Source organism: Lathyrus oleraceus, chromosome 3, assembly GCF_024323335.1.
Source record: "Lathyrus oleraceus cultivar Zhongwan6 chromosome 3, CAAS_Psat_ZW6_1.0, whole genome shotgun sequence".
Lineage (NCBI taxonomy): Eukaryota > Viridiplantae > Streptophyta > Magnoliopsida > Fabales > Fabaceae > Lathyrus > Lathyrus oleraceus.
Window position 1 is genome coordinate 278268876 of NC_066581.1, and position 15095 is coordinate 278283970.

The 15095-nt window shown below is 33.3% G+C and overlaps 1 protein-coding gene across 1 annotated transcript; it reads left to right on the forward strand.

Moving 5' to 3' along the window:
* The first annotated feature begins 5353 nt into the window (after positions 1 to 5353).
* LOC127127008 (protein LUTEIN DEFICIENT 5, chloroplastic) lies at positions 5354 to 9748 on the forward strand. The gene is made up of 15 exons (XM_051056083.1): positions 5354 to 5781; positions 5952 to 6150; positions 6635 to 6706; positions 6800 to 6910; positions 7102 to 7293; positions 7539 to 7700; positions 7781 to 7876; positions 7961 to 8062; positions 8307 to 8339; positions 8432 to 8512; positions 8604 to 8686; positions 8785 to 8916; positions 8995 to 9055; positions 9157 to 9222; positions 9303 to 9748. Exons 1-15 carry the CDS (start codon positions 5459 to 5461, stop codon positions 9489 to 9491), a joined length of 1902 nt encoding a protein of 633 aa, XP_050912040.1. The 5' UTR covers positions 5354 to 5458; the 3' UTR covers positions 9492 to 9748.
* Positions 9749 to 15095: the final 5347 nt, after the last annotated feature.

Here is a 15095-nt window from a genome sequence, read left to right on the forward strand (position 1 = left end):
TGGGATAGTACTTACAACACTTTTCACCTTCCTTGTGGGATGATGACCTCTACACTCTTTAATTTACCCATAATCACCGGTCTTGAAGGAAACCTATGACCCCAATTTCATGGATGAAGACACCATTGGCTTCGATGGTAGTCGAGCCACTTTCACTAACTACATCACAGACAATCATAAGAAAGATATTGAGGAAGTATCCAATGTAGAATACATTGCATTTCTTGCACTCTGGCTATCCAGGTGTGTTTTTTGTTCAAAATCTCTCCAAGTGGCAAAGAAATACTTGCCCATGGCGAACCAGTTACATGTTGGGCACGAGCTTTGCCTTAGTCAAATGATCCTAGATTATCTTTATGAATCCTTAGGGGAAGGTGTCGACACCCTCAAAAGATTCCAACCTGGGTCGAATCTGCTACTTTCTGGGGCCTACTGGTTACTTCAATTGTGGCTCAATGCCACTTTCGAAGCATCACTGCCGAATCACAGCCATATTAATGAAGATGTTGTCGAAATTAAAAACAGGAGGGTCGAAGGAACACGCCTCACCCAACTGACTCCAAATGACGAATGGTTTAGCCTGCAGAGACTTTCACTAGGTATGTGATGATGTACGCCAAGCATTACCACTTCACTTCTTCCATGGCCCCCTTCGCCAATAGGACTCATGGTCCATAATGGTTTACTAGAAAATTTCCTCCTCCTTCGAAGGATCAGGAGGCAGAATCTCTGGCTATATGGGATGCATTCCTGACACCCAACCTGATTCCTTTAAGACTCAGACCGTCGAAGAACCAATTCATTCTTCTCAGTTATCAACCAAGTATGGTTTCTCGATAGTTTGGTCTTAATCAAATCTTACCCATACCACTTTTCGCCAAGAAAAGTGATGTCATCCTCTACAACATGGTCCACTCTGAAGCTGAATGTATGGAAGAAATGGAGAAATACTCTGGCATTGGACAATTCACTCCGGTCTGCATTAATCCATCATTCTTTTATACTCAAGAATAAGATAACTGGTGGAAGAACTATTACTCCACAAAGATGTTTGATGTGACATCTTTTACTCAATATCTAATAAATGTGTTTTCTTCTGTACAGGAAATGACCAAGAAAGGTATGTCGACTCACATCAAGGAAATCCAAGCATTCCAAAAATACTTTGAAACTTCCTATAGACCTGATGATCTTAGTCGAACCATCCGCGAAACAACGGTTACTTTGAAAGAAAAATTTATGAAAAAACTCCCTAATTTAAAAATGCCTCCATATGAGCAAGGACAGAGAGACTCAGAGGCCCTAGTAGATAAAATACAGTTTTTTTTTTGTGGGTGGGGGTGGCGGTGAAGGATAGCTCACGGCGGAGAATAGCCATGTATGATGGATTTTTAGGCTATTTAAGGGACCAACTCACATGAGGTGAAAGGCCTTGTTAGTGGCTGGCGCTGCATGGTTGCAGGCAGGTGGTTATCTTTATGGTGTTTAGACTACAAGGAGTGTGGAGCTCTCTGAGTAGTAGTAAATGTGTATGACTTGAAGATCTATCTTTATCCCCTTGAGAGATAGTGTATTTATAGGAGTTCCCCTAGACGTGGTCTTAATCGTTTCCCCTTTAATAGGGAGGATATTGACCGTCTATATTTCTAGAGTCAGTAAGTAATTTCTCTATTTGAATCCTATGTTGGGCGGACCATATGGGCGGCTCCTTTGAATTCCTCCAGTACGACCCAATTGTTAGGCGAGGGCGCTATAACCCAGGATTTTACGAAATATGACACCATATTAGTCTATTTTCTATTCTTATAAATTATTCTTAGTATAATTCTATTTAGTGAGTCTATTCTATAAATTCATAAATTAGCTTCTAACTTGTTACCTATCTGCTATTTTTTTGGCCAAGCACTCTTAGTGCCACTACTTTCATATTTCATTAGTGTAACCTTATTGCAACAGTTGAAGCTGCTTATATGCGCCTATATAGTTTAAGTCAAGAGAATCAGTTTTTTGCAAATGAAAGTTATAAATACTTCGACATACCCTTTCTTGGACCCTGTCGAGGTAGGAACTTTTTAAAGCCAAATTCCCTTTTCTTAAAGTGCGTTAAAACCAAGTGTAGTATTGGGAAACATATTGATTTTCTTCTTCCATTTATTAATAGTATGCAGAGATTTGGGAATTAGATGCAAAAGATCCTTTTATTTAATACTAGATTTAGAACACATGTGTTTATGCATATGATTTGGTATGAATTTTATATGCTATTGCTCTATCTATCATTGGGATACCTTTATTATTCGGGTAAAACTAAAATTTAACAAATAAGATATTAAATAATCCATAACCAAATTTATAACATAATATTCATTATATCGACAAAAAAATCAACCCTAATAATCATGTTATTGCAATATCTCTCATTTATACACTCAGTATAACATTTTTTTAAGTAGTGGAAAAAAGAATTTTTTTAGCAGTTGAGTGATAAGAAGACCATGGAATTCAATATTTTTTATTTCCATACAATTCCTTAAGGATTTTTTTGTTTCCCAATGCAAATCCTTTTATAGACTTCTTCAATTGCAGGGTTGTCTCCAAAATTGGGTATCGGGTCTTTTGGTTATCCAATGGTTAGGCCCAAGGAATAAGTCATATTCCATTTGTTTGCTAATACTGGTGCTAAAATTAATATACAACACATGCAAGAGATAACATGTCTCAGGGAAGGTGTGCTCTGTTGAGTGTCTGTAGTAGCACTCAAGACAACTTTTTTTCCAGATTTTAGTTCTCAAGTGTTTATCTTTATCTCTTAAACTTTACATCACATCCATAATTGACTTCCTAAAAAATATGGCATGCCAGCCCTAATGTTGAGATTCAAACCTTCTACTAATATCTTCTGACTCAAAGACTGCTGAGCGGTGGCCATATATTTCTGGTGTGACATAACTTGTCTCCAAAGTTATTTCTGCATACACATAAACACATAAAAACTACAAAAGAGAGTACCTAGTATGATCACTACTATTTAATAAAAAAACATAAAAACATAAATAAATAAAAATCTGAATAAACACAAATTTTCCAACTAATTCAAGTATTAAAGGCTTAAGTATCTCATAAATAATGAGTAAGCTAGTCATTTTCTTCTCAGAGTTTTCCCTGAGCCAAGACATCACTCCTTCTAATATCCCATAAGGACAAAATGGTGGCACTCTTATGCATTTGATAAGAGGTCTCTTCCATCATCTCTCGACAAACATTCTCCAAAAAATGGCCATGTAGGAATAATCAGATTCTAGGGTAGTCGTCTGAAGGTATTTACTTGACATTGGGCTAAAACTGGAGAAAAAGGTGAATACTTGAAAGAAGAGTGAGAATAATTATTCCCCCAAGAGCTATCATATCCAAATTATGCATGTCTTATCTTAATTTCTTTCTAGGTGACACATCTTCAATAAGACATTAGTTTTTTTCTAGTTCGTTGTTACATGAATATTTACTGAGATTTCTAAAGGAATACTTCTCAATAATATTATCCACATATTTTCCTTGGAGATAGGGTTTCCTCTTCTGATCTTCTTGATTCCCAAAATCAGGTTATGGACCTCCAAGACCTTTATTTCTAGCTTAATTATTTTCTGAAGATCCACCCACAGTTGTGGGTTAATATTGCACCATAACATTTCCCCGCTCTAGGTCTTAGGGCTCCTTAGAATCTATTGCTAGCATAATTTGTGTGGCCATAAATTCATGTTGCGTCTCTAATACAATAGATGGGATGGGTGTACCCATTCCCCCTTCTTTAGAAAAGACATTATATCAGGAAATCTATAGTGTTTACAAAATGAAACAAGTCATATTAGCTATAAGAAAAACAAGTTGACAGAGGAAATGTTAATTAACGAAAATTCACAAAAAGAACCATTCCTCATAAAAAAAATGACTCCATTATCAGTCTTGAAAAGGTTCCAAAACCTATTTTAACAAGAGAAATTATAATTATTTGGTCCTAGATTTTTATTGCCATCACATTGAGTAATCTCCAGTTAATAGCACCAAGAAGGAAAAGAGAAAGAAATTGTGTTTTCAAAGATATATAATAAAACCCAACTCTAGCCAAAAATAACTTGTCAGTATGCGGTCTTGAAAAAAGGTTTGTAAAGTAACTCACCATCTCTTAAAAAATCTCAACAGTACCTGCCACCCCATTATTTCTAACACAAATAACCAAACAAGCATTCCTCCTTTTCATACTCTTGACACACACACATGAAAGAATTATGTTTTTAACAATCATAATTATTCGGCACTTATTATATTTGTAGACGACTTCTAATCAAAGATCTCAATTATTCATAAGATCTTGCAAGTATTTAATGAGCAAGATTTCTTTTTTACAATGTATAAAGGTCTTGTAGCGTATCAAATCATTTATCAATCAAATGGGGTCAATCAATATATTTCTTCTTTACTTAACTACTTCTTATTTTTTTTAAATATTATTATTGATTACACTAACAAGTAGTTTTATGTACTAGTTTATTTGGAGACATTATTTTGGTCTCAAAGATTAAACGCCTTAAACGACTATATCATGTTGGAGGAAATTAAACTAAAACAAGAATGCATGATTTGATATAGATCTATTGCAACACCGTACCTCTAAAAATAGACTCACGTGAAAAATCATTTTTTTCAATTTTCCAACGCAACCAACCCACACACACCCATATCCTAACATAACACACTTACACTAACTTCGTCAACCTCTTTAACACCCAAATCTAATATATATGTAAAACACCAAACAACAATAACACCAATTTAACCTCCATTTTTCACAATAAATTACACAAATCGCTATAAAAGTTATTAATTAGAAATTATTTACAGATTAATTATCATTTATGGGTTTAAGTAAGATATTAATATAGAAAATAAAAGTGAAAATAATTGTCACATGACATTCATATCAGTATTTTTTGTCACGCTAACATTGTCACGTGTATGCCACATCATCAGAAAAATCGATGAAACATGTCACTTTAGCTTCTGTTAACCGTCCTCAAGAGAAATGATAAAAAATGTGGATGAAAAATATTAAAAGAAATTTTTTTTGAAGTAATTTAAAAAAAAAACTAAAATTAAAATTAAATGTTATGCCTATTTTTTTTATAAAATCCTCAATTTCATGATATTGATTTTATATTATGTGGCACATTAGTTTTGTAGGAATCTATTAGTTTTATGTGTTAGGATCTTAACAAAACAGTTTTTACTATGCTTTGTTGTCGTACTTGTTGACTCAATCTCATTCTCATATAAACAAAACTTGAAATGGTATCTATCCAAAAGATTCCAACTTAGAAGCTGACACAAACATAGTTCTACTTATCTCTTTCTCAATTGGATGTTACTTTTGTAACACTAATTTTGTGTGTTGTCTAATATTTCTATGGCTTCTCATCTTTCTCTTCTTCGTGCTCCTCCTTTTTCAATTCCCACTAAAAACTTTCATTCCAAATATACTACCATAAAACCACTTAAACCCACCATCAATTTTCCTCCTTCTTCTTCTTTCTTTCATTGTTCTTCAATAGCATCACAAAGAGGATCTTGTTCATCACTGATTGCATGTTCCTCTTTAAATGGTAGAGGGCCAAATGATTCAGTGGATGATGGTGTTAAGAGCGTGGAACAACTTGTAGAAGAGAAACAACGTGCTGAACTGTCTGCTAGAATTGCCTCAGGAGAATTCACTGTAAAACAGGAATCTGGGTATGGATCAAAAACCTTAAAGTTTTCAAATTTTCATTCTTTTCTTGATTTATTGTCTTAATTCAATGAAGGGTTGGTGATTAATATCATCATTATTTATAGTATATGATTTGATTTGGGACAGTTCAGGAGTGATTTTTGTTTGCTTTTTTGTTGTGGGTTTGATATAGTTTACCTTCTATATTGAAGAAGAGCTTGTCAAATTTGGGAGTGTCCAATGAGATTTTGGAATTTTTATTTGGCCTGTATCCTAAAATTCCTGAGGCAAAAGGGTCGATTAAAGCCATTCGAAGTGAGGCTTTCTTTATTCCCTTGTATGAACTTTTCATCACATATGGTGGGATTTTCAGGCTTAATTTTGGTCCAAAGGTTAGTTAACTCTTTTTTCCAGCTGAATTTTAGTTCATTTTCTCTTTGAAAAAATGTCTTATATGAGGATTAAGATCCTATTATGTTGAAAAAACTGGAGGTAATAATGTGCAACGTCTAGACCATTGCAATATAAAGAGGGGAGGATTTTGAGATTCGAAACTTGAGAAAACACGAGAGAAAAAATGGAGAGGATTTGTTCCCCATACCCTTATATGGGATAGTTGGCAAAGGTTTGACTCACATGCTTGACCTTCTATCCATGACAATTGCATAACTTAGGTTTGTTAGAATCAAAGGGTCCCTCATTATGTAATCACCTATGAAACACTAGACATGACAGTGACACTAACATGTGGCACCAATAATAATATGAGAAAGTAGAAGTAGTTGAGTGTGATCATATAGCCTTGAACGTTACTATGTCGATAATAAAAGGTGCCTTAAATGGGATAACTAACTTTCTTTATTGGTTATCTTGCAGTCCTTTCTAATAGTATCGGATCCGGCTATTGCAAAACACATATTGAAAGACAATGCAAAGGCTTATTCTAAGGTAATCAAATCAACAGTCAACAATGATTGACACTGTACAGTTGGTTTTCTATTTTAACGCCTTTTCTTTACATTGTTACTTCTCCACGTACAGGGTATCTTGGCTGAGATTCTTGATTTTGTAATGGGGAAAGGGCTTATCCCAGCTGACGGGGAAATATGGCGAGTTAGACGGCGTGCTATAGTTCCAGCATTGCATCTGAAGGTTTTCTAATGTTCTTAGACTGATTTACCCATAGTTACTTATAGCACCGTTAGAATTCCATTTATGACATTTGGATCTATTCATTTCACGGTGTTGAGAGATGCTTGCAACTACTTCACTATTTTTTCTTAAATCACTTTTAAAACTTCTCTATCTTGTTCTTGATTTTTGCTTCTTGATTGTGATTTTAGTTTGTAGCAGCTATGATTGGCCTTTTCGGACAAGCTACAGATAGGCTTTGCCAGAAGCTAGATACTGCTGCATCCGATGGAGAAGATGTTGAGATGGAGTCACTTTTCTCTCGATTGACGTTGGACGTCATTGGCAAAGCAGTGTTCAATTACGATTTTGATAGTTTATCAAATGATACTGGTATAATTGAGGTAAACATTTTGGAATATTCCCTTTCCCATGCATATGTCGGTACTAGTATGTAGGTATAGAGATATTGAGGCAATTTCTCCCGGCTCGACTTTTGTTTTCGACATTAATAGAAATTTCTGGATCTGCCGCTTCTTACCTTTCTATCCTTTTTTGTCGTTGTTCTGGTTTACAATTTATTTTGCTCATTCCGAGTGAAGTTACTATGTACAAGTTTCAAATTGTTGCACTTTACCTAATTAGTCAGGCTGTGTATACCGTACTGAGAGAAGCAGAAGATCGAAGTGTTTCTCCGATTCCCATCTGGGATATCCCAATATGGAAAGACATATCCCCACGTCAAAGGAAGGTTGCCGCATCTCTCAAGCTTGTCAATGATACACTTAACAACCTCATCGCAATATGCAAGGTAATTTTGTCATTTCATCAACCTCATCTCAAAATAGATTCAAGTAAGATATGTATGTAATATGCAATTATCATTTACAGAGAATGGTGGATGAAGAAGAGCTCCAGTTTCATGAAGAGTACATGAACGAACAAGATCCAAGTATTCTTCACTTCTTGTTGGCGTCCGGAGATGATGTATGTTAGCTACTTCTCAAATTATTTTAGTTAATAGAGAAACTTGATGTAAGTGCGAACTATGAAAGTAACGACTCCTTGTAGGTTTCAAGTAAGCAACTTCGCGACGACTTAATGACAATGCTCATTGCGGGACATGAAACATCGGCTGCTGTTTTAACTTGGACCTTTTATCTTCTTTCAAAGGTAATAAATATGTGGCTAAGGTTAAATCAACATTAATGTGTTTGCTTGTTTGTATCTATATCTATACACACGCGTGCTTGCGTGTGCGTGTCGTGTAATAGAACATTGGTTGTTTCTTCATATGAAGCTAGACCGAAAAAATGCAGACTTATTTCTCTGTTGTCAAATATGAAAGTGAAGAATTAATTTCTAATGCAGTGATGGCTAAAACAATAATATTTTTTCTTTTTTATATTGGCTGCAGGAGCCTAGTGTCGTGTCGAAGCTCCAAGAAGAGGTTTAATGAGATCCTTAGCTGTCACATTAGTATCAAAGTGTCGTATTAGATTTATCGATCGCAAGAATAGGATAATATATACATTTTCACAGGTTGACTCGGTACTTGGTGACCGGTTTCCAACTATTGAAGACATGAAGAAACTCAAATATACAACTCGAGTGATTAACGAGGTATAAAGATGACGTATCTTCCATCATGTGTTAACTTGATTAATTTATAGCAAGCAAGAGATGAACTTTTCTTTATATACACAATTTTCAGTCGTTGAGGCTTTATCCACAACCACCCGTGTTGATTCGTCGCTCTCTTGAAAATGACGTTCTTGGAGAATATCCTATAAAAAGGTAATTCCAAATATGATGAGTCTTTATTTCTTAAATATGATGACTTAATCTCATTTTTTTTTATCGTGTATTCCGCCAAATCGCACAATTATTTGCAGAGGAGAAGATATTTTTATATCTGTCTGGAACCTACATCGCAGTCCAACCTTGTGGGACGGTGCTGATAAATTTGAACCGGAAAGATGGCCGTTAGATGGACCTAACCCTAACGAGACGAATCAAAATTTCAAGTATATTACCTCTATCTTATCAACTTGCATGGTTCACAATAAACATGCAAGTAATTAATATGTTATTCTTTCTTTTAGATATCTTCCATTTGGTGGAGGTCCACGAAAATGTATAGGAGACATGTTTGCTTCATACGAGGTACGCCGTTATACTCGAGACTTGTTGAGGGCAAATACTTTACACATACACATACTAACGATAATTTTTGTCCGAATGCTTTTATGATACTTATTGTGAAGACTATAGTAGCTCTTGCAATGCTTGTTCGACGGTTCAACTTTCAAATGGCGGTTGGAGCTCCACCAGTAAGTTTGTTACTTTGTCGCGATATTTTAGTAATACTCGGTTTTGGTCCCTATTGAGTCAACTCATTGTCTGTTTATAGGTTGTGATGACTACTGGAGCCACAATTCATACAACACAAGGATTGAATATGACTGTAACGCGCAGAATAAAACCTCCTATTGTGCCCTCGTTACAGATGTCGACATTGGAAGTGGATTCGTCCGCGAACATTTCAGATCAAGAGGAAATAGGTCAGAAAGGTCAAGTTTTTCAGGCTCAAAAGTCATGATTTATGGAAATGGATCCATACAACATAAAATGAATTGATTATTTGTTAGTTCCTTTTTTGAAAGGAAGAGAGAGCAAAACTTCAAATCCTTCACAATTCTTAGTAAATAGAGTACAATTCACAGATCATTTCTTATTGAAAAAGCTTCTAAAGAAATATAGTATTAAAGTCAATATAGATTATCATCTATGTAGAATTAGCAATACTATGAATGTGGATCAAAGTTACAAGTTTTATTCTATTTGCATTTATTGTTATTTTGTGTATATCTTATGTTACCAAAATGAAGGATCAATTGAGGCTTACAATTACATGAACTAACTTTTATTGTTAAAATGAATTATCAACAAATAAAGCGGTTTAAGATGTTGAATAAGGTAATCGGTTTCTCTTATTTCATGTGTTACGTAACAATTTCCTTTGTGTTTTCCTATACAACTAGTACAGAACTCCTTTGTTGCATGCTTTTATTTTTATTTTTTATTTTTTTTAAGTCTGAGAATTATGTTAGGGACAACACTATTGCAATCAATCAAAATGATAAAAGTAGTCTAGTAAAAGAGATGTCGCAGTTAGAACCCACCCGCGTCCGTCAATTAAGACGCCTTAACGAGATAAGTTGCATAAATTTTATTTTAACTAGATTTAGACCCCCGTACCGTATGGTTGTTAATTAATTTTTATTTGTTTTATATTGAATTTTAATTGTGTTAAAAAAATTATTTAATAAATATGAGCAACAAATTTATATTATAATAATTTATTATAAATTATAATTGAGACAATAATAGAAATTAATCATAAATAAAAAAATGTATGTTTGTAAATTGAGAGTAACATACAAGATTTTATTTTGTAAATTTAAATAATTTTAAAAGATATCATTAAAGGTTTATTTTTTATTTTGATTTTAATGTATTTTTATTATATTTTTTTTCTTTTTTAGATATTTAATTATAAATTATTAATGGTATATATTCATTTTTAGTCTTAAATAAAAAATAAATTTTATTTTTAATTATTATCGAATACACCATTCAGATAGCTTTACAAATTTATATGTATGACGTCAAATTTAATTATATGTGAGAAATTGAGAATTTTTTATTATTTGTTTTCAATTTATTAAGAAATATATAAATTTAATAAAGAGCGTTATATTCTCTATTATATTTCTAAATCAATTGAGAGTAATTTAATCATGAGAAATTGTGGAATATATATACTTTAACATGGAAAGTATTTTTCAAGAATTTCTTTTGTTGATATCATTTTAAGAAAATAAAATATATTTTAAAATGTATGATCTGAGCATCTCTTTTACTTTTGAAAATTTGAAAAATACATTTAGTTTGAATAATTATAAAGGGTTGAACCCCAAACTATTTATCATTATGCCATAAAAATATATACGTATTTTATCATATTTAAATTTTTGCAATATAATTTTAAAATTTAAATATAAAAAAAAGTAAATACATATGTTTTAAAAAATATTTTTGGCTATTTAATTTATATATTTAATCAATTTTTATTTTTAAAATTTAATATAATTTTATTTATATAATTTATATGTTAAATATATATATATTTTTAAAATATATTAAATATAATTTTATTTTATCTCTTTTTTTATTAATTTTAATTTTATCTCTTTTTTCTACACTTATCTCTTTTTTATCTTCTAATATAATAAAATTTATCTCATTTTTTAATTATATTTTAATTTATTTAATTTTTTATTTTAAAATGAAATGAAATAAAATAAAGTATTTAAATATTAGTATTCTTTATCATAAAATATATGATGAAGAAGTAGTATATCATTTGCTTTTTAAAAATTGAAAGATTCTAAAAAAAAGATTTAATCAAAAAAAGATTGAAATAAAAAAGAGAGAGCTACAAAAAAAAAGAAGGGGGCTGAACCAAACTCTCTCAGGGAATACAAAAACGCATCTTAGGAAAATCAAGATTTTCTCAAATAACATGAGGAAGAATAATAGAAGGAGCAACATTCCACAACACCGGGACATAAATGTCCAAACCAATAGAAGTTAACAAATACGCACATTGATTTCCCTTCCGGTAAATATGAGTAATGAAGAAGGACATAGACCTAAGAAACACTTTGCAATTCAACCAATGATTTCTCAAATGTCAAGTCACTAAAGAAGAGTTCAGAGCAAGTAAAGAGATAGTCAAGTCTGTCTCCAACCAAAACTTGTTCCAACCTCTAGAATGAGTGATCTTGATACCATGCATAATGCCACAAATCTCAGAACGTAAAGAAGAAAATTAGTCAATATCATCAACAAAACCCAAGAGAAAGTCACCCTGGTAGTCCCTAAAAAACCCACCACAAGCAACATTGGGAGGAAAAAAGAATCCGTCCAAATTGCACTTAATCTAACCCCTAGAAGGTGGTTGCCACAACGTCTCTGAAATTCTAGGAGCTTTTAGATGAGTGATTTTCAAGTTGAATTTTTTGATGATGGTGAAATCCCTTATGGGGGAGTTCGAAGTTTTTTTTCGATAGAGCGACAATGCTCCTCACTTCAGCCATAATAAAGTTGGAAGTTATGTCCCAATTGTGAATTTTACCCTCGAAACTGCAGGCATTCCTGACCGACCAAGTGTAGTTCAAAATGGAAATGATAGAAACCTGAACCTCCATTCTGCATTGAAGATTCCAGACTCTATCACAAATTTCCAACGCCTGGCTTAACGAGTCCACAATCTCGTCCAGCTCAAAAGTAGAAGAAAACCAATTCCATAATTTAATTGCAAAACTACAAGATAAAAAGAGATGGGAAGAGGATTCAAGTCCTTGTTACACAAACTGCACATAGAGGCCAAATGACACCCCCTAACAATAATATTTCATTCGTTGGAACCATGTCATGGAAAAGTCACCAAACAATAAAAGCCTTTGCAGGAAGAATGTCAATGTTTCAAGTCTGCTTAGCCTAGGTGTAAGACCCCAATTTTGACCCTAAGATCCCTCATGCTATCTCATCATATGCATTGGCATTGGGATCACATCTTGGCATCCTCTTTACCCCTCATGCATTGGGTTTGAATTGGGAGAGATCACCAAGCATCATTTGATTATATCATACTTTGTATTCTATCATCTTTACTAACCTAAATACCAAAAATATGTCTTTGTATGCACTAACTCTTTTGTAGGTAGGGCATGTGCTCACCTTTGATTCACCAAGCTCACACCTAGGGTTTAAGACCCTCATTTCAAGGAGCTCAATCAATATTTGGTTCACATTAGATCTAAGTATCATATATGGATCCCCATGAGCTTCACATGTTATTTTGGTCAAGAAATCATCAAGAGTTTGGAATTGATTTGCCTTGGAAATCCTAGTTCATCTGGGTATCTTGTGTAACTTCTTCAACAAGCTTCTTCAAAAATTGATCAAATAATTCAAGGTATACTTAAAATTTCATTATCTTATGCATATATGATCTTCCATGGGTCCCAAAAGTCAAGAGAATTGCAAGTTAGCAAGTTGGTCGATGGTGGTTGACCATAGAAATTAATCTGATCAAAACTGGGTTCCCTAGACCTTATCTCCTACAATTTTTGTCATATGAAAATGATCCCAAGATCAAAGTTACTCTAAATGACATTCCAAACAACTTTCATGTTGAGGTCTAGAGCTAGTTTTTCTTGTAAAGTCATTTTTTATGGTGAAAGATTATAGGTTATTTTGTCTAAACCCTAATTTGGAGGTCAACTTCCCAAGGTCATAACTTGCTCAATTTTTATGATATGAAATATTTACAGGTTTCAAAATAAAATTCAAGATTTCTACTTCAACTTTGATGTTTTGAGGAAGAGCTAATTCAACTTTTATGTGCATGTGATATGAGGATACATTATAGGTCATTTTGGACCAATGCCATTGAACAAGTGATTTTCCTCAACTTAAAAAATGCATAACTCCTTCATATTAAATCCAAATAAGGTCAAATTTGTGACCATTTTGAAGGACGTTGATATAGCTATAACTTTGATGAAGGAACCTTTCTCATTTGAAGCTCACACAAAAAGTTAGCCAAGGTGGAATAAGTGAACATATGGCTTGACACTTAGAAACTTTTTTGACATGTTTGATTTTCCCAACATCCACCTAAAAATTTATCATGATCCAAGCTTCAAATGTAAAAGTGTCCAACAAGAAAAATGTTCCTCTTGATCTAACCTTTCCAAAAAGTCTAATTTTATCAATTTTGGATAAGATTTGAATGTGCTGCACATGGCTTGAATATTGGATCATCATTTGGAAAGATTGAACTTGAAACTTCCATGCACCTTTTCCTTGCATTCCAACATGATCTCAGCATTGCTTGTACTCAATTATGGATCAGAGGAAGTGATTTCATGGGCCTGTACACGCCCATGCACCCATGCATTACACATTGTTATTTTTGGATTCCATTTCAAGTGTGCAAATATCAATCCATTTGGCTATAAATAGAGGCTCTATGCATCAGAATTGGGGACCCTGCGCGCCAGCTTTGCTTCTAAACCTTCAAACCCTTTCATTTCAGAGGATAATCTTGATAATTTCCATTGGAAATTGAGTTTGAATCTCACTGTTTTGAGATTCAAATCTCCAAGGATCCTGAACATTTTGATCATTCAATTCTACTCCTCCAAGTGTCCTGAGTAAGATCAAGCACAAGCAAGAGCAAGATCAACCGAATTCAGACCTACATTGAAGGTATTTTCCAGAAATTTTCATCTCTTCGATTCTCACTTAATTCTCCATAATTCTCTGTGATCCTTGGTTGTCTGAAGTCCTACAAATGTAGGCAACAAGATTGAGTTGCTTTGAGGTCAAACCAAAGCAACTCAGATTGTGCACCTCAAATTTCAACTCCTTGTATCTCTCAATATATTTGGAGTTAGGATAAATTAAGGCCAGATTCGAGCTCAGAGGTATTTTTACTTTAAACTCATGTCCTTATTTTTAATTTTGGTGATGGTTGTGACTGAACCAGTCCGATGAAGCTCATCGGAGAAGGAGACCGGAGCTTTGGCTCCGGTGGTGAGTTGGCAATCATTAGAGCCACATGATCCATTTGAATTGATCTAATCTCGCACGTTGGTTTGGATTACCACTTGTGTTATGCATTGACTCGTGACTATGGTGGAAAGAGCGCTAGCAGCCACTTGATCTGCCACTTCAATTAATGAGAGAGATCAAGTGATCCATGTTTTTTCTATTTTCTGATTTTTCTTTTATTTAGTTTATTTTCATTAATTCATATTAATTTTAATATTGATCCAAAAAATATGAGAGTTTCACCAATTTTTTAAAAATAAATTCCTCTTTCATTTTCTGAATTAAAATTATTTTTTGGATCATTATTAATATTTTTCATGATTTAATTGATTTTGTGAACATTTTTAATTGTTTAAAAATAGTTTTAAGTTTCCAAGACTTATGAAATTTTTTCTCCAAGGTCCTTTTACCTTGTTTGACCTATGATAAATCTCATGGCCATTTATTTGGTGTTTTGATGAGGTTTTAGGATTTTGACAAACCATAATTTAATTTAATGCATTATTTAATTGATTTT